The sequence below is a fragment of the Phodopus roborovskii genome, unplaced genomic scaffold (genome assembly GCF_943737965.1).
Source record: "Phodopus roborovskii unplaced genomic scaffold, PHOROB, whole genome shotgun sequence".
Classification (NCBI taxonomy): domain Eukaryota; kingdom Metazoa; phylum Chordata; class Mammalia; order Rodentia; family Cricetidae; genus Phodopus; species Phodopus roborovskii.
This window is the reverse complement of record NW_026126820.1, coordinates 1,673,730-1,700,158: the sequence shown is the minus strand read 5'-3', so window position 1 is coordinate 1,700,158 and position 26,429 is coordinate 1,673,730. Positions and strand designations below refer to the sequence as shown.

At 45.8% G+C, this 26,429-nt stretch overlaps 1 protein-coding gene across 1 annotated transcript; it reads right to left on the bottom strand.

Moving 5' to 3' along the window:
- Positions 1 to 10,498: 10,498 nt before the first annotated feature.
- On the bottom strand, positions 10,499 to 20,386 carry LOC127214616 (ribonuclease P protein subunit p29). The gene is made up of 7 exons (XM_051174954.1): positions 20,241 to 20,386; positions 18,120 to 18,172; positions 15,820 to 16,043; positions 14,575 to 14,652; positions 14,364 to 14,425; positions 12,794 to 12,895; positions 10,499 to 11,732 (listed from the first exon to the last, which is right to left on the bottom strand). The coding sequence occupies exons 1-7, from the start codon at positions 20,245 to 20,247 to the stop codon at positions 11,596 to 11,598; spliced, it is 663 nt and encodes a 220-aa protein (XP_051030911.1). The 5' UTR covers positions 20,248 to 20,386; the 3' UTR covers positions 10,499 to 11,595.
- Between the last annotated feature and the right edge of the window lie 6,043 nt (positions 20,387 to 26,429).

Below are 26,429 nucleotides of genomic sequence, written 5' to 3'. Positions count from 1 at the left end.
TAATATGTGGGATAAGATTATGAGGGTGATGCTTAAATTACTTCAGATAACTGCTAAGCTTGCACTTAGTAATAGCCTTATTCATGGCTCTGGTTCTTCTTCCTATCTCCTCTTTTGCCTCTTCCTCCTTCTTGTTCTCCTTCTTTTGGGTTTTCAAGATAGGGGTTTGGAATGACCTGCTTCCTAACCAGAACACACATTTACCAGTCCTTGGTCCTGAGGAAAAACCCCAGGCCCTTCCCAACCCATTTCAGTCACACTAGCAGGTCAGCAGGAAAGACTCCTGCAGGTAGGCTACACCAACAACCCCCAAAGGAAACCTGTAACCTACAAATCCCCTTCTCCCCCCACAATCCCACCCATCCCTGGCACTTCAACAGCTCCCTGGGTCACAGACATCTACTGTACAGAGAGGGCTGAGAGAGGGTTAAGAGGGTTGGATCAAGAAGCAAAGACACTGCCTGCACCAAAGTGGAAAAAGAGATGAGTAGATGTCAATGTCAATACAAGAATACATTCAACAACCTAAAGAGCAATATGGCATCACCAGAACCTAATGGTATTATATCAGGAGAAGCAGAAAAAAATGACCTTAAAAATAACTTGATCAAGATAATGGAGGTCCTTAAAGAAGAAATGAAGGATCCCCTTAAAGAAATGGAGGGGGGGGGAGAAAAAAAATCAATAAATCCCTTAAAGCCAAGAAAAACATAAATAAGTCCAAGACCTGGAAAATGAAATGGAGGCAATAAAGAAAATACAACAGAGGGAATTCTGGAAATGGAAAATCTGGGTAAAAGAACAGGAACTGTAGATGCAAGCATAACCAACAGAATGCAAGAGATGAAAGACAGAATCTCGGGTGTTGAGATATGATAGAGGAAACTGATTCATTGGTCAAAGAAAACACTGAAGTCAAGACAGGCTTTCTCCGTAGGTTTGGTGCCTGCCCTGGAACTCGCTCTGTAGACCAGGCTGGCCTTGAAATCACAAAGATCCACTTGCCTCTGCCTCCCGAGGGCTTGGATTAAATGCTAGCATCACCACTACCCAGCTTCATGGTTCTTTTACAGATAACCCCCCCCCCCAGTATCTAGCATTGAACCTAGGACCTTCCACATACTAGGCAAGTGCTCTATCTGTAGACTATAAAGCTATAATCCTGTTGCACAGGACTAGCCTCTGAGCCAAAGTGCAGCCCTGGGTTTGCTCTCCAAATATTATCACAGCTTACCTGTTTGTTGGCTGTTCATGTTCTCTCTTGGAAGGAGGGACTAAGGAGGATCATGGGACCCTTATCTGACTATTCGTATTTTCTTAAGTATTTGCCTGCAATTCTGCCCTACTTTACGTGACCTCTGGGTCTCTGGAAAGGGCCAGAGGACTCATGTCCTCTTGGATATATCCTATAGTTAGGAAAGGAGACAGGGGAAAGGCTGTCCTGCTTGTTTTTTTTTTTTTTTTTTTTTTTTTTTTTGTCAACACAAGCTATAATTATCTTAGAAGAGGGACCTCAACTGAAAAAGCATGCTTCCATCAGATTATCTGTAGGGCATGTTCTTGCTTAAAGAGGTGGGAGTGTCCAGTTTACTGAGGGTGGTACTACCCCTGGGCAGGTGGCCCAGGATGGTTTAAGAAAACAGTAGGCAACTCATGAGGCATACTCTGCTTCCCCTGCCCTAAGTTCCCTTCATGATTCAGGTTCCCTTAGTGTTTCTATTTCTGCAAGAAAACACAACACAAAAGCAAATTGGGAAGGAAAGGGTTCAATTGACTTATATTTCCATACTGTTGTTCACCACTGAAGGAAGTCATGAGAGGAACTCAAGCAGGCAAGGGCACTCTAGGCAAGAGTTGATTCAGAGGCCATGGAGGAATGCTGCTTACTGGCTTGCTCGGCATGCTTTCTCATAGAACCCAGGACCACTATCCCAGGGATGGCACCATCCACAATGGGCTGGGTCCTCCCCCATCAATCACTAAGCTGGATATCATGGAGGCATTTTCTCAGTCAAGGCTTTCTCATTTAGGATAACTCCAGCTTGTGTCAAGTTGACATAAGACTAGCCAGCACAGGAGTGAAATGAAATCCTTTCTTTCCCAAATTGCTTTTGGTCATAGTGTTTTATCTATTATTACATAGAAACCTAAGTAAGACAAGGGGACTCTGCACACAACTATGGAGAAGTGATTCATCCATATTGGATACAGACCATGCAATGTGGCTTCATCCACAGCAAGTCACCCATTGCTCTGTAAGTAAGTCTAACAACTTCTCTGGTTCCCCAGAGTAAAATCTGGCCAAATCACATCTTGGATTGTGGTTGGAACCTTGGGGGGGGAGACATTATTTATATCTCCTGAAAAGAAGGAATTGTAGCAACAACCACCAACTTACTTTTAATTTTTCTTCTAACAGAATAGTGTCAGTCTGTCTTCCAAGCTGGCTTTGAGTTCTCATGGTACTTCTCATGGCTGCCCTTTCACTTTTACCCTCCTGCCTAAGCCTCCTCCCATCATGAACTACTTGGACTAGTTAACATTTTTCATTCAAATATATATATTTCCTTGTGGTTACAAAAATTTGACAGAAGCAACTTAAGCTGGAAAGGTTTTGTCTCTCAGTTTCAGAGGGCTCCATCCATCATGGCAGTGAAGACAGGCATGAGGCAGAGAAAACAAGTTGAAACTAGTTATAACCTTCAGAAATCATCCTTAGTGAGATACCTCTAACAGCCAGAGCCCAATGGCAAGACCCCACATCCTCATAGATCCACAGCTTTCAAACTAATGGGAAACAAGTGCTCAAACACCACAACAAAGTATAACACACATTTCCAGTCAGCACACACATTGGCTGTTTCCAGCAGCTTCTAGGGGCTAGGTCTGAAATCAACCTTTCAGGCTCCATGCAGGAAGGACATGGCAGAGGCTGACCCTGGTCTTCAGGGCTCCTGTTCTTTGCTTGCCTTTGTCACCACCTCTGCTGAGTGCACCCCTATTTCCAGGCAGTGGCATCTTGAATGAGCCCTATTTTTTCTTGTGTGAAATGTAATATTGAAAGTCCTGACATGTCAGTTGCATGCTGCCACTGTAAACATGGTGTCAGGAAGAGATGCATGCACCTGTAGAATGAGTTTGTGTGGCCTGTGGGGTCATGGAAAATGGTATAATCATACACTGGTGAAGGAGACTGAGGCAGCCAAGGGCTCTCCACCTCATGATCCCTCTAAACAAGCTTTCTGTGGACAGAGGGCACTGGAAGCATTCTATGTGACAATATTTCTCTCTTCCACACTTTTGGCTGAAGGTACTGTTTAATGTATATGAATTAAATGCTTCAATAGTACACACCGCTCCCTAGTCATGATCTTCTGTTGTTCAAACTGAGGGTTGAGAGTGAGTTGAGCCTTAACATCTGATTTCCTGACAGCATAGAGGTTCATATTCTGTGTTTCAAAAATGCATGTTCTAAAAAGGCATAGTAACATTGTGCTGGGTACAAGTTCTAGCTGTTTGTGGTGTGCAAACTTGTGGCTCTCTCTCTCTCAACCAGACAACAACACACATATCTCTTTGTGTGTGTGTGTGTGTGTGTGTGTGTGTGTGTGTGTGTGTGTGTGTGTGTTTCCGGCAGGGTCTCATAATTATTATGTATCCCAGGCTGGCCTGGAACTCACTATTGACTTTGATTTCATGGCCTTCTGGCTCATTCTCCCAACTGATTGGGGTACTGGTATGAGCCATTATGACTGGATAAGCAACAAATTCTTATGAATAATTTTCCTGTGCCAAGGATAGGTCCTAGGGCTTTGAGCATGTTGGGTAAGGTTCTCTATCTCTGAACTACACTTTGTGGCTTTTTTTTTTTTTGGACAGGGGTTTTTCTCTGTAGCTCAGGCTTACCTGGAACTTATGCCCAGTGAGTGCTAAACACATTCTATACAAAGCAGTGTTCTACATACAGTTCTATACAATATGGGAATGTTTGATGGTTTTAATGGCAAATAGGTAGGCAAAGTCCCAGCTGAGAAGGGCTGTAGGAGACATAAATGACAGAGGCTGGTGGAGGAGTGACTCCTGAGCTAGGGAGGTAGAGATGAGCTAGGAAGGACATGAGGGATCTTCCAGTAGAACAGACACACATGCAGAAGATGAGACTGACATGGGGCTGAGGGAAGAAGGAAAGAATGCCCCACAAAGAACTAACTCAAGTGCAAACAGAGACACATTTGAGGGGTCTAGAATGGACCTGACAGGCACTGTACAGGGAGAGCCTGGGCCTTCAGGGAGGTGTGGATGCCCATAAAGATGGCTGCACTCAGTCTTAGCACAAGGACAGAGAGTTCAAAACTGTCCTCAGCAAGTCATAAGACCTAAAGGTCAAAGGGGTGGCTACAGAGGATGTTTGGTTGTCTTAGTCTAAATAACAGACCTGAGGTTGGCTACTCCTGATCCTCAAGGCTAGGGAACAGGAAGTTGGAGCTAAGGTGTGGTTACTGAACCCTTAGGATAAGTGAGGAAGAAAAACCTGTTTGTTCTGCATACATGATACTGTGTTCCCTTTTTTGGTTAAGGTATATAAGAATGGTGAAAAAAGAAACTCAGGGCATTTCAGTATTGACTGATTTGTCCTCCTGACCTTTATTCTGTCTCTCTGTCTTTTCTTTATTGTCTATAGGTAGCCTTTCCCTCATAAACACTCCCCCACTCAGGTATGGACTTGGAACCCCTCAGCTGGCTCTGATTGCAGCCCTACAAAGACCGCTCCTGAAAGGGAGGGACTTGGAAATTCTGGTCAGGAGCATGACTTAACATCAAGTTAGAGGAAAGTTACTTGTGGTTTTAAAGTGGAAGGACGGCGATCTGAGTCATGTTCCACTGGTCACCTTGTCTGTATGTAGTCAGGAATGGAGTCAGGGAAGCTAGCAGGGGCTGTGACTAGAAAGTTGATGTGTGTGAGATGTGTGTGAGGATGAGTGCTAGAGTTAGGATTGAGAAGAGCTGGAAGGAGTGGAGACTTCAGTTCCTCTGTAAGTTGATGCTCAATAGGACTTGAAGAAAGAGTAGATGGGGACAAGAGAATTAGCAAGGCATAGGTGGGCCTTGTACCTAAGTTACAGAGACAATGAGATAATTCCATGAGGTGGGTATAAATGTCCATAAGGACAGTGTTTTCACACCATCATTCAGTGAGCCTCTCCCATGGGTCACGTTTGCTCCAGATAATGGGGGATCCAGAATGATCAAAACACAGCCTTTGTTCTTACACTTTTAATCTAACCGATGGGAAGAAGAAAATGAAATCACACCTGCTTTCATGTTGACAATATGATTTTGAGAGCTTTAGGTGTCCCTGGGGTTGTGTCCACACATGACCACACATGGAGGGAAGTTGGAGGGAATTCCAAAGATGGGGCTGAGGGCAACCCAGCATTTATATGTCTGTGTCATAAAGAGCCACTGAAGGACTCTACGAAGGAGTGGCCAGGAAGGTTGGGAAAGTTAGGAGGGTGGGGATAGAGGAGTTCCTGGGTGAGGAATGGTTACTCTTGTTAAATGCTGACTGCTGACTGAAGGGAGTTCAAATGAGATGAATATGTAGACAGCCCTGGGCTTTGGAAAGATGCATCACATGAGTGAGCTGGTGAGTTGTTGGAGAAGGTAGAAGCAATGTAGTGTTTACATCTCATTCCATTCACCATCCCAACCAACCTGCCTTATCCGAGTCAGTCCCACTGTGCCTGGTCCATTGTCCAATGTCACAACCCTCATCTTTCTTTTATGCTTCTCTCTCGTCATCCCTTTCTTGGTCCCCATCTTCTTCCCTTCCACACTCCTCCCCTCCTGGGAGCTCTTACAGATGGAGTACAAAGCCAGAAACTTTTTCTGTAAATGCATATAAAGGCTGAGGCCTTTGATCCTGAGTGCTATCTTGGTGGCTGGCAAACATCTTTCTTTGTCAAAACCTCCTGGGACACAAAATGGTGAATACTCAGGACCCTGTCCATTCTGGGTTTCCTGCTGCTCTAATACCTTTTCTTTTGCAGCCCATCTCTGTGATTGCCTACTTAGCAATGCTTGTCCTTCACAGCTTGTGAGAAATTACCAAGGATGTTTGCTACTCTAATTTTAATTTGTCTAGTACTCTTCTTAATAATGTGTAGTTAAGACATCCATTAGAGGCCTATGAGGTTAATTAAATGGGACATTCCAATACAGTTCTATTAGAGTCCCCTCTATTAAATTAATATTATAACATTTAACAGATGTCTTAATGAGGCATTGTAGCTAAAAAATGCAAACTAAATTAATCCTAAAGACATTGTCCAGAAAGTGAGCCTTTTACATTAACTGATGGATTTGGGCAAGAATCATGTTTATTCTTCAGAACTAGAAAGACTGTTCATTGGGTGATCCTTTTCAGCATCCAGCAAATCCTGGCTCAAGAATCTATAGTCAAATCAGACACCAGGACTGGAAGAGCCTTAGATGCCAGCTGGAATGTGTCATCCCCACATATTGATGACTGCAGGGCTGGGTGTCACATTAACACCCGGATAAGAGTTCCACTCCTGGAGTCTGACTCAGAATGGCTGAAGTGCAGCACAGGATCCACTGCTGTGACATATGCCTGTTTAATCCAGTGCAGGAATCCCAGGAGCCTGATCTCAGAGGCTTCATGCAGACAAGTTGTCCCACTTGACAGGTGGTAGCCTCAGGTGACAATGAGCTGATCAAAATTCTGTATCCTGCTCTGTGGTTTAGAAAGTTAGATGTTCTTGCCATCTCTTCCCCCACCCCCCAATGAGCTGGGTGCAACCTAAGGCATCTCTTAATGGGATTGAGACTGGTGCTCTTCCCATGTCTCTGATTGGCAAGGAGCACAGTAGGCAGACCTGCCAGGCCTTGCTTTGATTTCCTGGGTTCTATATGAAGGTTCCGAACCTGGCTGGGATTAGATTCTTCATATCACATAGATCTCCTCAGGAGCCAACTCTGCCCTCCTACATGTTAGACTTTGTCCCTGTTATAAAATACCTGACATTAAATGTCATGAGAAAGGCATTATATTGCTCATAGCTTCTGCCATCATTGCAGGGAGGGCACAGTGGAACAGGACACATGACAAGACAATAAGCAGAGCAAGCAATCACACCTGTGGTATAGTCAGCTTTCTTTTCTTGTTTGCAGCTCCTCACCTTAAGGAATGAACTTCCCATGTATAGGGTGGGGCTTCTACCTCAGATAATCCTCTGTGCAAAGCCCTCAGAATCACACCAAGTTCATGTTTTAAAGCATTTCTCAATCCAGTCATGTTGACATTAACCATCCAAGCACTCTACACATCTACAACTTGGCTGTGCTGCCTTAAGTCAAAGCCCATGAAATTCAGGAAAACGGGAGCTTGGAGTCTAGCAGTTAGGTCAAGCTGTCTGATGGCCCAAGAATTCCATACATGAAAGACCCCAGGCCATTGTCTGTGGATGGGGTCCAGGCTGGATGTTACTTCCTTCCTGGGAAGTATAGCCAACTCTTTCTAATTGGGAACATTTCACAGTTGTTACTGAGGTGTGCACTAACTGCCCCTCAAATTCCTATGTTGAGGTGCAAGACTTAAACTAGCAAAGAAATGAAATGAAGCCCAAATAATTGGAATGCCAGGCGGAATTTGCTAACCACTAGCCCTAAGATAGCAGGATACCAAGAATTCACACTGCCCCTCCTTTCAGTGAGTCAGCAGGTGGTAAATAGGGTCCTTAAGAAACGAAGAGATAGCTGCAACTCCGGTTTGCCCAGACAAGATTAAGGTCTGCTGACCCTAACAGTGAGACCATCCGGCCTCAAAGGATCATATACTCAATGGACAGAGGTTCACACTCCCTCCCTAAGCTTGTGGGTTTTGCCTTTTAAAAACACCTGTGCCTGGAGAATGAAGCTTCTCTCTAGCCTGCTTGCTGAGGGGGCCTGTTTGTGCAAACATTTCTTGTTCATTAAAACCTCTTATGTGTTGCATCAACTGGACTGGACATTGACTTCTTGGGGGAACCAACCGAAATGGGGAGACTCCTCATTCTGAGGGTCTTACAGAGGCTCTAACCTCCAATATGACTGGAGATAGAAAATTTAAGGTGGTAACTAAGGATAAATGTGTCATAGGATGAGATGTTAATTCAATGGACCAGTATCATTATGAGACACACTGGAGCTCCCCTCTTGAGGATAGACCATGTGAACAATGAGAGGTGGCTGTTGAGCAGTCAGGAAGAGGCCTTGGCAGAATGTTATCTCGGCAGCAATCTGAGCCATTCCTTGAGGTGCCAATTGATTTTCCCATTGGATTCTATAGCACATTTCCTGGGGCTTCAGTTTCTGTAGTGCGTGGTTAACATTCAACGTAACTGATTGTTACACATGGCTCCCTACACCCCAAATTTCGCTCATGGGGACAGAGTCACAAGTGGCAAGTACCATACCTCTCCATGAAGCTCTGGGACTTGGCTAGCCATGCTCCATGTAGTACCAAGTGCAGTTTCCCTAGCACCAGTGTCTGGGAGGATGATCTGGACCTTGGTCCCCTAGGGAGGTTAGGGAGACAAGGCAAAGAACAGAGACTTTGTGGCAGGTGAACATCACATAGTTTCCCTTGAGAAAGAATGACCCTAGCCAGTAAATGGAACTTGCATCGGGGCCAGCAGAAAAATGTTGCACTTAGCAAGTGGCACCAGCAGCTTTTCTAGGAAGCAACTGTGTTTGCAACAGTGTGCTCTTTACATCACAAAGGAGTGGGGATGAAAAGGTCTGTCCCAAAATACACCACGCTTTTGAGCTGGTTAGACCAGGAACTCAAATAAGGAACATATAAATAAGGACATAGAAACATTTTAGCAGTCTTTTTCACTTTCCTGTGACTGTCCTGCTGGGAAGAACATGACTCTGGAGCCAGGACTTCTGGTTCAGATCTCAGCCTTTCTTTCTCAGTCCATGAAACCTTGGGCAGTGACCACTTTCAAGCTGAGAGCTCACATGTGACACGAACCTGCTTGGCAAGCACTGTGTGGTGAAAAGGAGGTCAGGTAGTTTGGGGAAGTACCATGAGGACTGTCTAGATGATGCAGATAAAACCAAAACCTGGATAGTCTATAGGATATGGGGGTGTACTTTGATTTCTGCAAGGGAGTAGACTGTTTTTCTATCATATAAAGAAATCCAGGCTCACTATTCCTCTTCCATCCAGTGTAGTCTGGATGGAAAAAAATAAGGTACCTTTACACAATGGTGTACTACTCAACAGGAAAGAAACAATGACATCCTGAAATTCCCAGGCAAATGGATGGAACTATAAGAAACCATCTGAAAGACAAACGTGGTATGTACTCACTCATAAGTGGATATCAACATAAAATCCAGAACCCCGGAGAAGCTAGGAAACAAGGAGGACCCTGAGAGAGACATGAATGGACCCCCTGAGGAGAAAGGGACAAGATCTACTGAGTAAATTGAGAGTGTGGGAGGGAGGGAGAGGGAAGAGAGGAGGGGAGAAGCAGAGTGGGGGAGGAGATCATGAGGGATCAGGAAGGTCAAGTTGGGGGAAAGACAGAGGAGAGCAAGGAAGGAGATACCTTGATGGGGGAGCCATTATGGGGTTAAGGGGAAACCCGACTAGGGAAATCTCCAGGAATTCACAAGGATGACCCCAACCAAGAATCTAAGCAATAGTGGGGGGTACCTTAAGTGCCCTTCCTCTATGGGACTGATGACTGCCTTAAATGCCATCCTAGAGACTTCATCCAGTAACTGATGAAAGCAGAAGCAGAGCTTCACAGCCAAGCACTGAGTCGAACCCCTTGGATCCAGTTGTAGAGCAGGAGGAGTGATGAGAACAGGGGTGAAGACCATGCTGGGGAAACCCATAGAAACAGGTGACCTGAACAAGGGGGAGTTCATGAACACAGACCGACAGCTGGGGAACCTGATAAAGACTGAACTAGGCACCCTGAAAATGGGTGTCATTTGGGGGGCATGGGAGGTCTATTGGGCCTGGGGCTGTGGAGCCTAGCACATTAACTGGCTTTTTGGAGCCCATTCCCTATGGAGAAATACTTTCTAAACCTAGACACAAAGGGAGGGCCTCTTTCCTTATCAAATGATGTGACAGATTTGATGTTCCCCCACAAGGGCCTCAACCTCACTGAGGGGTGGGATGGGAAGACGATGGGGGAGTTGGAGAACAAGAGAGAGGGAACTGGGATTAGTATGTAAAATAAGATTGTTTTTAATTTAACTTAAAAAACAAACACACAACACCCCACCCCCCCAAAGCCAGAATTCCAGGCTCACTCATTCCTCTTCCATCCAGTGTAGTCTAAGTGGGAGGCCCCAAAGATTTGAGCGACAGCACACCCGTTTACCTGGGGTGAGTGGCTAGATGTGTTGTCACTTATTATTGCCGGGGGTGGGGTGGGGTGGTGGGGTGAGGTGGGGGAGATTTCTGAGCCTGTCAGCAGACACTTTCTTGTTTTGGTTCTTTTGAGACTGGGTTTCTCTGTATAGCTCTCTCTGGAGCCTGCTCTGGAACTTGCCCTGTAGACCAGGCTGGCCTTGAACTCACAGAGATCAGTTTGCTTCTGCCTCCTGAGTGCTGGGGTCGTAGGGGTGTGCCGCCACCACCAGGCAACAGTCACTTCTTACAAGCAAGGGGCAACTGGTCCACCTGAACCGGGTTTCAGCCACAAGGGCTCCTGAATCCTGGCTAGACCCCACCCATTTCTCATGCTGGTCCTGACCTGCAGTTCCAAAGCCCTTGTGCAGAAAGACCTCATCTGATCTTACATAGTAGAAAAGTTGCAATCTCAGCAGCAAAAATGGAGCTAAGATGTCCAAGGTCTCACTGCTGGAGACATGGCCTTCTTAGACCAGAGACAGGCTGTTGGCCTATCTCTGGAGCCACAGGAATACAGGAAGAAGCTTGCTGGTAGGTTTGCCTACCTGTATCCAAACAGTAGCCAACAGGTACTGGCAGACCTGTCCCTCTGCTCCATTTTCCCTGCTGTATGAAGGCCAGAGCCATCTAGCAAGCTCACTATGCCTCCATGTATGACAGCAGCAGAGCAAACTGTAGGGAGATCAGAGTTTGGAGCAGGGATGACTTCCAGTCAGATCCATGATGTTCCATACCGTAAACGCAACAGGAGGTGGTAGGTGGCCATGGGATGAGGGAGCCTCAATACCCCCTTCCCTTTCAACCCAGAAATTCAAGATTGATTCTTTCATTTAGCCCCACTTATGCCTGTAGTGTGATTTGTTATCAACCGAGTAACAGATTCCGCACAGAATGTTTGGGAAACACAGAGAAGGATGAAAGACACAACCTAAGGGCCCCCTTCTTCAAATCAGCCAGGTTAGTCCCAGTGTATTTTCTGCTAGTCGTTCCTCCCTGGAGAGGCAAATCTCTACCTCTGACTTCTCCTGTGTTGCTCAATGTTCTTCAGCTGCTCTGCTTTCCCTGGACTATGGGTGGGCAACAGCCAGAAAGCGCTTCATGCGTTTCCAGTTCTCCGCAGCCAGGGACATCTGTCCCCAGTGGCAAAGAGTTCACAGGTCAATTGTTCCCTTTACTTTGAACTTCCTGGCAGACCTCTCACTTGACCGAAGCTGGAATTTGCTTCCATAAATGTAGGAAATGAAGTCATCAATTTCGATGGCGAACACGCAATTTAGCTTGGGGATAACTGAAAAGAAAAACAAAAAGGAAAAGGATGAGGAACAACATGGACAGTGCATTCAGCTTATTTATGTAGAGCATTATTCATACACGTTTGTATTACAGTAAGTGAGACAGGTGTGGCGCCAGCACAAGGAGACAGAGGCAGGCAGCAGGCAGATCTCTTGAGTTCATGGCAGCCTGGTCTATACAGCAAGTCACAAGCTAGTTAGGACTACATAATGAGACTGTCTTTAAAAGAAAGAAAGAAATAAAAAATAAAACAAGTTATAGGAATGCAGAACCCAACCCAACCAGAAAGGAAGACCTGGGCTATTTGGTTCACAGTCTAAATAAAACTCGATGCCTAATTTCCAGGTTCTGAGGTGATTAACTCAATTCCCAGAACTGAAGGCTCCCAGACCACCAAAGCCAGTTGGCACTGGTTCTTGGATTTGTGCTCAGTGGGGAAGGTTCTACACTCCCACCTTAGACTTATGATGTGAGCAAAAGAACATACAAGGAAATGGACAAACAGTGAGCCAGGGCTGTGGGGTAGCTCTGGTGCAGAGCACAAGATTAGCAGACAGAGGTCCTGGGCTTGATCTCCAGTATCAACAGATGAATGAGTACAAATCCTACAACGGTTGTTTGCATCTTGGATCTGTGGGCAAGGTCAGGTAACGGGGATGTTGGAAGATTCAAAAGTACCAGCTGGAAAAGCGCTAATCATGCAAATACGCAGAGTGTCTCCAGCAAAGGTGCAGTTCTCAGAACTACAGGGGCAGGCAGGTGCTTTTGGTCCCTCCTGCCTGTCCCTTAGTTACTCGTATGAGATTTGGTATCATGGGTAGGTAGAGACCTCAGACAGACCTGGGTCAAAGACCCAGCCAAGCAGTTCTTCTGTGCTGTTTATGGACAGGCTTCTGACTATGTTCACAGATGTGTCCTGGGAGTCACAGGGCAGGGGCCTCTCTCTGGAGTTCATAACACAGCTAGCACCTGCAGCCTGTTTGACTCCACAGCCACATGGAACCTGGGAGGCACAAGAACGGGAGATATGTGACACCCTAGGAACACAACACACACCTTTCAGATGGTCTTCTTTGGTGATGATCTTGAAGACATGCTTGGTCTCCTGCAGAAGGATTCCTGTGACCCCCACATAGGAGGGGCACTTGGATTTTGTGACTGCAAAGGAGAAAAGCATTTGAGGATAAGGCCTGGGTAGTGCTGGCATTCACAGCCTGGCCTCAGGGACTGGGAACCTGACCCTTCTAAGCTGAGGAAGAGTGCCCAGAGGATAGTGGCTCTGTAGCTGGGCAATGACCAAGCCAGCAAGCTTCCCAACTCCTTGTCCTGGGCGTTGCAATCTCTGGGCTATTCTTAGGCATCGTTTGGGTTTTGGACAGGGCTCTGGATCCAAGAGGTCATATGCAGAACCAGCAAAGCCCAGTCTTGTTGCTTTGATGAGGGAAGAGCCTCCTGAACTTTTCCTGGAATGTAGTCCTTCTATAGAGCTGCCCAGCAACGAGGGCTGAGGCACCTCACGGGGAGACAGACCCCTGCCCGCCTCCATGCGGTCAGCATCTGGAGCAATCTATGTGCCTAGTCTGCTAGGTGGGTGCTGAGGCAGGGCACTGAATGAGATGGCCTGTATCCTGCTCCTGTGAGCTGAAGTTCGCATGGAGGACAGTGTATAGCAAAACATGGGTGATTCTACTTATTGATACTGATAATGGCTATGAGGAAAAGAAGGACAGAATGATGGGAGTGGAAGGCAAAGTTTAATGGTGACAGACTCTCAGGAAGCGACGTCAGGAAAGGGACGTGAGTTACAGCAGGAGTCAATACAAGAACCCTCAGAGCCCCTTCATTTTGAGAAGGACCCAAGCAAGGGGACTTGGTGTCCCAGTCACACAGAAGCCAGCCCAAGGCCACTGAACACTTTTACTCTGAGTGGATGGGAAGCTGCTAGAAGCTTACAACAGGCAAATGGCAGTAGGCAGTCTGATGTCTGACGACAGACTTCACTCTGGGCATTTAATCTGGTGTTTATGTGGAAATGACACAGTATGTGAGCTGGGGAAGGAGGGTGAGAGGAAGCTTTCCACAGCAACTTGAGGGAGCTGGAGGTAGGTTAGAGTGGGGAAGTAGGTGTGCTAGCAGACATGAGGTAGAGATCAGGAAGGAGGTAATGTGTGTGTGCTTCTTAGGTTTCTAGCCCGAACAAACTGGATATAGAGATCATCTGCCATTATCACAGATGAGGAATCCAGGTCGGAGAGAGCTGACCTCAGGGGAGGCCAAGGGCTCTATGTTGGATAGGCAGTTTGAGGTACATCTCGGATGTCCAAGTTGCTGTTGGGTGCCATGGGGTGAGTCCGCTGGTGATGGCACACTGGAAACCAGGAGGAGAGGAAATCTGTCCCGAAGAGACTCAGCTAGAGGCTAGGGTGCCAACAGTGTGAGTCGATGGCATGCAGAGACCAATTAGTGTGTGTTTAACGAGGACCCAGGGTGGGTCAGGTCACAAGCATTTTTAGATGCTCACTGCTTGTAACTTAGAGATACGTCCGGGATACCCAGTGACAGATGACAGGATGAATTCTGCCACTGAGTGACAGTCTCCAATGACCATATGCTCCATAGAATTTACCTGAAATAATAGCACCATGAAGATCTGCCTTTAGGAGCTTGGCCTGAATCATCTGTGGCTGCCTAGGAGGTGAAGAGAGCCACAAAGCAGAGTTGGTAACGAGGCAAACAGATCACAAACACCCACAGCCAACTGGTTTCTCAGGTTGCATCTCTAGTGCTCTCAAGTCGGGGGATCTACTCCCATGGCAGGCTTCAGAAATAAAACTCACGTGTCTGGCTTGAGCCCATGGCACAGGTCACGGATATACTGCTTCCAGAGTTCATGCAGGGGAAGGAAGAGACTGTATCTGTCATAAAGTCAGAAACAGGTAGAAAGTCAGAACCATGAGCTTGGAATTTGCAGTGTTCAGCAAAACAGCTGGGCTCAAGGCTGAGAATGAGCACGAGGGAGCAATTGAGACTGTGTCACCAGGTTCCCCGATGACAACTGACCAAGGCCAAGTACACTCCCCTCCTTGGACTTCAATTTCTTCCCGGGTAGAACCTTTCCAAGGCTAAATTTCTGCCCTCGAGAGGGGAAGAAGTGGCCCACTGCCTCAATGCCCTTCCTGCTGGCCAGTTGTAGGTGTGATGGTGGAGCCCCTGGCTCAAAGCAGGAAGAGCATCTGAAGGTGGTGATGTAGCATCAGCCCTAATAACCCAGGCGCTGTTCACCCTATCTCCTTCTCCCAAGAGAAATCAGTCTTATTTAACCGTGTTACAGCAGGTGAAGGTTGCCAGGCAGGTCCTTGTGTAAGGTAGCAGGATTGTCTGGAAGTTGACAATAGAGGGCTAAAAGCTTTCCTCTTGGGTTGTTATCATTTGTCTTGGTGCCCATTCACACAAAGCCAAGGTTAGACAACAGTCAAGAACACCAGGCTCAAATCTGAAACAAGCACTTCCTGCAAGGACCCCAGGGAGGCACTCTCATGCCTTCTGGGACATGGCAAGCTGTGTGATAGTGTTATACAAAGCCTATAAGTAGTGGCTGTAAACACAGGCTCAGAACTATCTGGAGGGAGACATCATCCTCCCACAAGACAGTGATGCGTTCCTTTCAGAAACTTCTGAAATGCATATGCAGGACCTCTCCTTGGCAGTAACCTCTGAGTGGGTCATTCTGTCTCGTGATATTAAAAGCTACAGGAAAATCACGATGTTCCCCTTTTCTAGAAAGCCAAAGGATAAGCCCGGGCAACAGGTTTACTTATTAGTGAGGAGACTAGGAGAGCAGCCAGACGCCCTCACACTCACCAATGCCTGCCTTTTCAAGGCCAAGACAAGATACAAAACAAACAAACAAACAAACAATTAGTAGGGGGGACACTGCCTCCTTGTGGCAGAAGGTGGAAAACTGTCTGACATTAAGGGGGCAGGGCTGCCCAGCAAGCCCCTGAAGTCTTGAGGAGTTCACACCCTGACCTGGAAGACAAGACAATGGTGAGTGGCAAGGCCTTTAGAAAAGATGGATGTACCTCTGTTGCTCTGGGTTAATGTCAAACAGTCTCATGTCTCTCCTCTGTTTGGCAGAGAGGCCTTTGGATTTCTTCTTCTGCTGCTTTGGCTTCTGGCGAGTGAAGTATTCCAAGACCACAGCCTTGCGCTGGAGATGGCTCTCACAATCTTGCTGGCTCAAGTGCGGTATGCTCCGCTTCAGGAAGGCCCTCACAAAGGCCTCAGCCCGCTGGCTTCCCAGCTCCTGCTCAGAGACATGGTGATGTGGTTCACCGTTCTGCTCTCAGACACCAGGATCCTCATACCCCATTCCTGAGAGCCACCATCTTTGCCTCCCTTTCTGTCTGTCCAAGTGTTTGCTACACACAACTGCCAAGATGTAACAGTAACACTCACATGCTAACTGTGACACTGTTCCACACTGCAGCCAGGTCAAACACTGACTTCCTGGCCTGCTTCTCTGAGCTTACCCTATGGAGCATCTAAAACCCTCTGTGATGCAAGACTTCTCTAATCCTTGTGGGGGAAGGAAGCTTGAGTAATGGATGTGAGCCAGTCATGACCTCAAGACTAGACTGAAGTGGAAGGGAGCTGGGATTTTAGGGAAATGAGCTGTTCCAGCACCAGGGGGAAACTGCCTGGGCTTCCAGGGAGGTCAAGGAGGAGGAATGGGGACACTGAGCACCACAGTCCTCCTCTGTTCTTGTGACCCCATGTGGCTGCTCTTGGATTTCTGCTCCAGCCCCACTTAGAGGCAGAAAGTGTGAGTGCATCTCGGGCACTCCTCACTCTCACAACAGGACATCAAGTTACACGTTTTCCTAGGGAAGTACTTCACAGCTGCACCCAGTCCTGAAACACTCTAGTATCACCACCCGTCAAGTTGGGGTGCAGCAAGTATCTCACGCGGTCTTCATCTGCTGCAACCCCAGGCAGTGCTCTTTCCCGAGGACCTACCTGTCGGGGAACATCATTTTAAGGTGTGTCTTTTGTTTATGCTGCCTGTCGAAAGCACCAGATGGTCTAATAAAGAGCTGAACCTCCAATAGCGAGGCAGGAGCAAGGACAGGTGGGGCTGGCAGGCAGAGAGGATACATAGAAGGAGAAAGGATGAAGAAAAGAAGCAAGAAGGGAACAAGGGGAGGAGAATGTCAGGGAGCCAAGGAGTTAAGAGTGAAATAACATATACGGAAGTAAGAAGAGGAAAAAGCACAGAGGCAAAAGGTAGTTGGGAGAATTTATACTTATGAAAAACTGACTAGCAACAAGCCGAGCTCAGGATGGGCATTCATAATTAAGAATAAGCCTGTGTGTGTGATTTCTTTGGGAGCTTGATGATGTGCTCCTCAGAAAAGTAAAAGAATTAAAAAAAAAAAAAAAAAAAAAAAAAAAATCACACTATACCTACCACTTGGTTATGCCATTTGCTGGGCTCTTTTTGCACTAACCAGACACAGTAAAAAGAAGTCTGAGGCTAACTGCCAGCTTTAGGTTAACACATCAACAGTGACTGATACCCTCTCTGTGCTAAAGGAGGGGGTAAAAAGACAGAAAACACAATCTTTGAGATACTTCAAGGCAGGGATGGCTATACAGTCCATCACCAATATCAGCCCAATTTGGTTCTTTTAAGAACATAGTGGTCTCTCTTTCATGGGGAAGTGAAATTAAAGGTTTACTGGCCTTTTACAATCTTGATTTCAAGGATAGTCAGCCTCTCTCTGTCTCTCTTTCCGTCTTTTCTCTCTCTCTCTCTCTCTCTCTCTTTTTGTTTGTTTGTTTGTTTGTTTGTTTGACACAGGGTTTGTCTGTGTAGCCCTGGCTGTCCTTGAACTAAGACAGCTGCCTGCCTCTATCTCCCAAGTGCCGAGATTAAAGACATGCTCCACACAACCTGGCAGGATATGCTCTCTTTATGAGCCACACGTGAAGCTTCTGCCCAAATGACAAAGCACGCTGACATACCCAGATAGAATCTGTAACACTCACTTATGAAAAATGGGCTGAGCAGTGAACGGGGCAGAGCAAGAGCAAGAGAGGTTTCAGGTAGGCACAGGCTGTCACTGTCATTCCCTACAGAGTAGGAAATGACATGAAATCAAGCAGGCCAAGTCCCTCAGAGCTGACTCTGGTACCCTAGGAGAGGAGCCTGGCACACAAAGATATCAGCACAAAAGACCTTGACGGAGCCTAATATACTGACTGTAAAGATGAGGAGTAATCCACGGGAGAGGACAGCTAGACCAGTCTTTCTTTGAAGATTCTGAGCCATCTTTGCTGTCAAGTCTCCTGCTCCCAGCCCACCTTTGAAAGACTGTACCTGTACATCGTGCTCTTTGGCTTCTTTATGAGAAAAGGCATGGTAAATCACAGCTGGGGGATGAAAGACAAACATAGAAGATTACTTCCTGTGAGAAATGAGTATAATATCCAAGGCTTTTCGAACTATGACAACAACTACACTTATTCAGAGGAAGAATACTGGGTTAGTATGAGAAGGCAAAGCTTTCTTGGATGACACTTCTATTTTACTCTGCAGTGGGGTTTAATGCAGGCCAGGCAAGGGCTTCCCCATGGATCCATGCCCCTGGCCCTACTGAATGCTGCCTATTTAAATATTTATTCACTTTGTATCCTAGGCTGGCTTAGCATTTGCTGTGTAGCCCACAGTGCCTTACACCCCCAGTTCTCCTGTCTTAGGCTCCCAAGTGCTAGTTGCTGGGATTATAGACATGTACCACCACAACTATCCTAGATACATCTTACTGTTTCCTCTGGCCAGACTTGTCCTGGAAACTCCCAGGGTGAGGGTTATGAAGAGCACCTCTCAAAGCTTAAGGTGTTTAAGAATCACGGGGATCTTATTAAAATATGTGGTTTTAGTTCCTACTCTAAACTCTGCATGGCCCCCCCCCCCCCCCGAAAAAAAATCCTCACTGGAGGATATTTAGAGTTGTTCTGATAACTGTGCCTGGACAGTTACTCACTAAGAAGTGAAGACACTAAAAGTGAGGTGATGTTAATGGGCTAGGGTGTGCTTGGTTGAAACTGGACATTTTGGTGACTACAGGAAGTTTACACCAAAACAAAACAAAAAAAGAAGTTTAAAACAGATTTTTCAAGTTAGAATCCATAAAATCGGGAATGTATCCTGACCAGATAGATACAACAGTCTTTCTTCAAATTATAAATATGTCCAGCCTGATGCCAAACTCTCTCTAAACCTCATGCTCCTGTGTCTTATTTGTTTGGAGGAAATCATCATGGTGGCACTGGGGGACAGAGTACAGGAGTTACATGGACTAAGAAAGGGCAAATGGCCAGAATATGCAGCTCTCACTACACACTACATATTCACTCTCTGAGCTGGGTGTGGTGGTACACACAGTGGATCCCATCACTTCAGAGGAAGAGAGCAGTGAGTTCCAGCTCAGTCAGGACTACATAGCTGACCTCATCCCAACAGCTACAAAAACAAATACAAATAAAAACCCATGCATGTTCTCTTGCGCTTCCCTGAGTACATGTCTGACCATGTAGTTACCAGTTTTACATACAGAATCTAGTTCACCCTTGAACTGCAGATTGAGACTGTAGTTTGTTTCTTGAGAAAAATGTGCAGGGTCTAGGACCTAAGAATAACGTTGTTTTACCTACCCCAGATTCCTAGCACCAGATTTGGGAGTCTTCCTGCTGCAGTACACATGTGATAGCTCTGGTTCACTCAGTGCTTGTCAAGTTGTTGACTTACAAAGACACACACACACACACACACACACACACACACACACACGTGTGTATATAATTATTTGTAATCTCATTAATCTTCCTAGGCCACTTGGAATATAGTTATTTCCATTTTTTCAGATAACAATACTGACGTTGAGTCATGCCAAGGCACCTGATCTCTGATAAAAGGACATGGCAGGGGTGTAAATCATTAGATCAGAGGCTTAATCTTTACAGTGTTTTCTGTCCCCTCTAATACCGCTCCAGTGCTCGCTTCCTTTCCTGGCACATCTCCTTTCTGCTCACATACCAACGCCTTAGGTTTGTGATACCGCACCTTGGGAGGTTTTTATAAGAGGAAGGGTGAAAAGCCAGGCGGTGGAAGGGAGCAGGGCCCTTCGCAGGACTTATTCAGGCAGGCAGTGGGCAGCACAAGCTAAAGGCCTTGGATGCTCCTCTTCTAGTTCTCCTGAGCGGCACTAGTTTCCCTGGGGATGACACACACACACATACTCATCCCGACATCTACTCTAGTCTACAGATTGAGTCGGGCCGATTCACACTCTGGGTCTCCATTGCTTTTGGGTACTCTGAGTCAATTCCCTGGAAGTTGTCTTGGACTCTGTTGTGACAGGAATCCCTGATTCAGCTTCCAGTTCCCGACCGTCTATACTGTCACCAGTCTCAATTTCGTGTGTGTCCTCTCGCTTACCCTTCATTGTCCTCCGGCTTCCCGAGCGCTCCTATTAAGTCTACTTCAGGCCTCACTCACTCCTTCCCTTTCTTCGCTCTGTTCAGCAGCTTCCAGCAACCAGGGCTCTTTCTTGTTGAAATTTCCGCTGGTAAAACCCTCTGTGACCAAAAAACCACGTAAGCACAGTGCACGCACACTTGCTCCAGGGACATCACTGGACCGGGACCAGACTTCGGCTTTGGCGCCTCCCGTGACGTCATCGAGCCGCGTCGGCCTCTGGCGGGACATGCGCCTTGGGTGTAGCTCCAGGGCTGAGGGAGGGGCGGGTGAAGCAGCCGCTTCAGTGGCTGGTGGAGTCTGTTTCTCTAGTCTCTTCAGCTGTCGTCTCCCCCTGGCTGCAACAATCTGGTTGCCGGTCAGGATAAATGAATTTAGGAGGCAAGCAGTCATGGAGAGGACGCTGGGGAGAGTGGGGACTAGGGAGGTCGAAATGCGCCTGAAATAACGGAGGTAATGGCTGTAGGGAGGTTTAAGGAGTCATTTGCAGGTGGTTTGTTTTTTGTTTTGTTTTTGTTTGTTTGTTTTTGTTTTGTTTTAGACAGGGTTTTGCTCTTTAAAGGCCCTGCCTGACCTGGAACTGGGCCTCAAACTCAGTGATCTGCCTGCCTGCATCCTGCTTCCTGGAATTGAAGGCACCTGCCACAACTCTCTGGTGGAGGAGGGGGGGTGTGTGTGGAGTTCTGTTTTTTGTGTTTTTCTTTTTTTGGGGGGGGTTAAGGGACTCATTCTTTTTTTGGGGGGGGGGGTTAAGGGACTCATACGACCGTACCTGGCCTAGAATTAATTCGCAATATTAATAGTCACATTGTGTAACGATGACCGGGATTACTTCTGTTTCAGCTACTAAGTACTTTTATGGTCTCCTTTAAGGGTCTCTTTCCTATGAGTAAAAAGGGAGAATAGCTTAGGTGGCTTTGGCCTCAGAACTCTTGCTTTTTAAATTAAGTTTCCCCCCCCCCAAGACAAAGTCTCCCTGTGTTGCCAGACAGTTACTATGAAGCCTAGGCTGAGCTAGGAAGTGTAATATTCTTGTTTCAGCTTCTGGCGCATTATAATTTACAGGCCTCTCTTACTGCATCCAACCCAGAAAGCATCCTTGAGACTGGGTGCATTAGTTTCTGTCAGTGTGATAAAAGACAAAAAGTGATTGTCATGGCTGTAGAGCTGGGACCCACAGGCCCAGCCCAGCTTGCTCTGATTGCCTGGGTTCTGTCTAGACACTGTCGTTAATTTGTGATGAGTGCTGAATCTAACCTGGAGGTGTGGTTGAGGGAAAACAGTGGGTTTTTTTGTTTTGTTTTGTTTTGTTTTTTAAACTGAGCACTATGCAACCTTTTAAATGAAAAAAGAATTCTCAGAGGAACTTGGGCAAATAGCACCGCATCCTTGTTTAAGAAACATAGGCTGTATAGATCTTTGGGGGATCATTGTGTGCCATTTTGATTTTAAGCAGTGCAGGACATGGTAAGACAAGTAGGATTTAGAGTTTGTGACCAGCCTGATAACACCAGGATGGACAGTAAACGTGTTTGGTTTACAAAGACCTGCAACTAGTTTAGCATCTATCAGAGTGTATTTGAGAAAGTGCCCTTATGGACTCACAGCATGTGAACTCAGTAATGTAGTTATGATCTCTTTTGTGAGACAGGGCCTCCCCTATGTAAGCCAGGCTGTCCGGGAACTGGCTATGTATATCGATTGGCAACAAACTCACAGACACCCACCTGCCTCTATCTCAAGAGTGCTGGGATTAAAACATTTTAAAAGGTTGCTTGACCAAAATTGTATATATTTCTGACATTTAAAATGACACTTTGAAATTTATGTATTGTGAAATGGTGAAATCAAGCTAATTAACCCAATAACCTCATATAATTGTATTTGTGGTGAAATACTTAAAATTTTAGTGATTTTTTTCATGTATATGATGTTATATACTTATTATGTCATACATTAGATCATTTTATGTGAACATTTGGTTGTCTTTAAAAAGTTAATTAATGTTTGGTGCTTAAGATATCCAAGGGCCTAACTCATGCTCTGGACCACTGAGCTATTCTTCCCTCACAAATATGAACTTAGATAAGCATTAAACAATAGTGGACTAGGGGTGTATGGTTGTACAGTGAGGCCCTGAGTTTTATTCTCAGAGCTGCAGCGAGTCAGGTTGGGAGTAGACAACAGAAAATAGGGGAGTCATTTCATGGGTTGTAGATTCAAAAGTAGCAAGACTTCTGTGGTTATAGTGACAAGGAAATGCCAGGTTAGTAGGAGTCTCTCTTTTTAAAAGACTTACTTTTATTTTATAAGTGGATTTTCTTTCTGGTTTTCTGAGACAGGGTTTCTCTGTGTAACAGCCCTAGCTGTCCTGGTACCCACTTTGTAGATCAGGCAGGTCTCAACCTCAACCCGCCAGTCTCCTCTGTCCTGGGATTATGTGTGATCTACCATGCCTGTCTCTTGTACAGTGTTTTGAGTGCTTGTAGGTGTGTGCACTGTGTGTATGTGGCTGGTTCCTGAAGAGGTCAGAAGAGGGTGCCAGGTTCTTTGGAACTAAACTTACACAGATGGTAAGCCATTGTGTGTTCAGTGTATATTGAACCCTGATCCTCAATAATAGCAGGTGCTCTTAGCTGCTGAGCCACCTCTCTAGCCCACTTACTAAGAATCTCTTAATAATCCCTTTTCAAATAGGTAGCATAGTTTTGGGTATCAGTCAGTGTATCCTGTGATTCTCAGATTACAGTAGGGTGACGGGTTCCCCAGAGAAACAGTGCTTACTAAAATATTTGCTTTGTAGGAAGGAAGTGCCCCCGCTTTATCATCTTCAGAAAACAGTGTATGAAGAGGATACGTATTAGAATTTTTGTGATAATTATTTACGATAGCAAAGTACTCAGAACAGTATTTGACATGGATTGACTGAGCACATGAAGTATGTGCTGATTTATTTGGTAAATTGATTTTATCACATGGGTGATAGAGTGCCTGCCTATAAGCCCAGCACTCAGAAGGATAAAAAAGAGTTTGAGGCCCTCTTAGCATACACAGTGAGACCCTGTCTTGAAAACAAATTATAGGTTTCAAAATTTCTGATTCCCAGGCATCTCTTAGGAGAATTGCCTCACAGATGAGTATCTAGAATCTATGTGTTTTAAAGGAAGATTTAAAAAAAACTTTGTGTGTGTGTGTGTGTGTGTGTGTGTGTGTGTGTGTGTGTGTGTGTGTATGTGTGTGTGTGTGTTTGTGCCAGTAGCTGTGGAGGCCAGAAGAGCATTCCATTGGATCTTGAGTTACATGTAGTTTGGAGCCACTCAGTGTGGGTGCTGGGAGCTGTGGAAATGCAGCAAGAGCTCTTAAACCCCGAGCCATCACCCCAGCCCTGAGAATCTGGAGTTTTAAAAAATGTTCTCCGGTGAGGTGTTCTTATATAACAGATATAGTAGGGTCTCCTCACCAGTTAGATAGTCACAATGTTCAGGACAAGTATAGAAAAATGGTAAAAGACACCAAATAGACACAGAAAAGAATATACAATTATGTGAAAGGTTTTATAAATGGATAAGGAAACATTCTGCTTACTTTAAAAAATCCATTTTATGAAACTGACACATTAAACTTTTTCCTCTTCATAGCAATGAGCAGTGAACTTTGCATCATGGGTCTGCATATATATTTCCTTGATAAATCTGTGAAAACTCTGTGAGAATTTCAGGTTCTGTGACATGGCAGTGAGTGACTCCATCCACCTCCACCAACTTACAATGATGGCTTGAAGTAGGAATGGTGAGATGGCTCAGCAGGTAAAGGTGTTTGCTATTTAAATTTGACCACATGAACGTCTCCAAATTCCACCAGGACTGAAAAGGATGGACTCCAGAGAGTTGACCTTTGACTTCCCCAAACATGCTGGGGCACATGTATACAGCACTCACACATGTACTCACTGCAGTCAGTACTAGTGTGTTTCTTTTCTTTCTTCCTTTATTCATCATTTTAAAGTTTATTTTACATACAAATCATTTTCTCCTCCCTCCTCTCCTCCTGTTCCCTTCCCAACCTCCCTTCTACCCTGCCCCCCCCCCCCAGTAGCTCCTCATCCATCTCCATTCAGATGGGGTAAGGCCTCCCTTGGGAGGCATGGCATATCAAACTGAGGCAGGAACAAGCTCCTCCTTGCTTCCTCAAGGCTGAACAAGGAATCCCACCATAGGGAATAGGTTCTAAAGAGCCAGCTAATTCACCAGAGACAGGTCCTGGTCCTCCTGCTAGGGGTCACACAAAAGATCAAGCTACACAACTGTCAGCCTGATTGCAGAGGACCTAGGATGGTCCCATGTCAGCTCCCTAGCTATTCCTCCAGAGTCTCTTGAGCTCCCACAAGGTTTGATCAGGTGTCTCTGTGGATTCCCCATCATGATCTTGACCACCCTTGCTCACATAATCCCTCCTCCCACTCTTGGACCCGGACCCCCAGAGCTTGGCCCAGTACTTGGCTGTGATTCTCTGCATCTGCTTCCATCAGGTGTTGGATGAAGGCTCTATGATGACAATTAGAGTAGTCACCAATCTGATTACAGGGGAAGGCCAGTTCAGGCACCCTTCCCACTGTTGCTAGGAATCTTGGCTGGGGTCATCCTTGTGCATTCCTGGGAGTTTTTCTGGCACCAGCTTTCTCACTAACCCCATAATAGCCTCCTCTTTCAAGATATCTTTTTCATTACTCTCCCTCTCTGCCCTGTTCCCAACTCAACCATCCTTATCCCTCACGTTCTCATCCCCTCCTCCCTACTCCCCTCTCCCCTAATTTACCTAGTGCATCTCATCTCTTTCCTCTTCTCAGAAAGATCCTGGTGTCCCTCTTAATTCATTCACTGCCGCCTAGCTTCTCTGGGGTTGTGGATTGTAGACTGGTTGTCCTTTGCTTTACATCTAACATCTGCCCATGAGTGAGTACATACTGGGTCTGGGTTACCTCACTCATGATGATTTAGTCTAACTCCATCCATAGAATTTGCCTGCAAATTCCATGATGTCATTGTTGTATTCCACTGAGTAATACTCTATTGTGTAGAGATACCAATGTTTTTTTTTTAATCCTTTCTTTGGTCAAGGGTCTTCTGTGTTGTTTCATGTTTTGGCTATTATAAACAATTTTGCTATGAACATAGTGGAGCAAGTGTCCTCTGGTGTGAGTGAGCACCCGTTGGGCCTATGCTCAAGAGTTGTATCACTCACTGGGTCTGGAGATATATTGATTCCCAATTGTCCAAAAAACGCCATATTGATTTCCAAAGTAGCTGTATAAAGTTTGCACTCCCACCAGTAGTGGAGGAGTATTCTCCTTTACTCCACATGCCCTCCAACATAGGCTGTCATTAGCGTTTTTGATCTTGGTCATTCTGACAGGTGTAAGTTGGTATCTCAGAGTCATTTTGATTTGTATTTTGCTCACAGCAAATACAAGTGTATCTTGGCCACTCGTGACTCTTCTGTTGAAACTTCTCTGTTCAAACCTGTACCCCATTTTGAATGGGATTATTTGGTATTTTGATGCCTTGCTCCTTGAATTTTTTATATAGTTTGGATATCAGTCTTCTGTCAGGTGTGGGGTTGGTGAAGTTCTTTTCCCATTCTATTGGCTGCTATTTTGTTTTACTGGGAGTTTCCTTTGCCTATAGAGGTCCCAACAGTATACGTCTGTAGCTAACACCTTGCTTCATTTGTGTAGATTATTTTTGTTTGCTGCCTTAAGACCTTCAGGCTGTGGCATCAATGATGCCACACTTCCCTCACATTATTTTGTTAGGCCCCACAATGTTGTGGATGGAACCCAGGTTTCCCACTTGCTTGGCAACAGATCTACTATTGAGCTCTACTGCAGCTCCACACTGGGCAGTCTGCTGGGCAAACCGTTCCTGCATTGAATAAGTAGACACACTGGGAATAGAAATCTCAGGGTGGATCACATGCACCACCCTGGTCCAGAGGTGACACCACATTTTAATATTTGGAATTGTCAACAGTAGAGGCTTTGGCACGTATCATGTGTAGCCTAAGGTCAGTTTTTCAAATGCAATTCCTCAGACTTTCAACCTGTGGAAGTAATTTTTCAGGCTGTCTTCACCTCATGTTGTGTGTAATAGA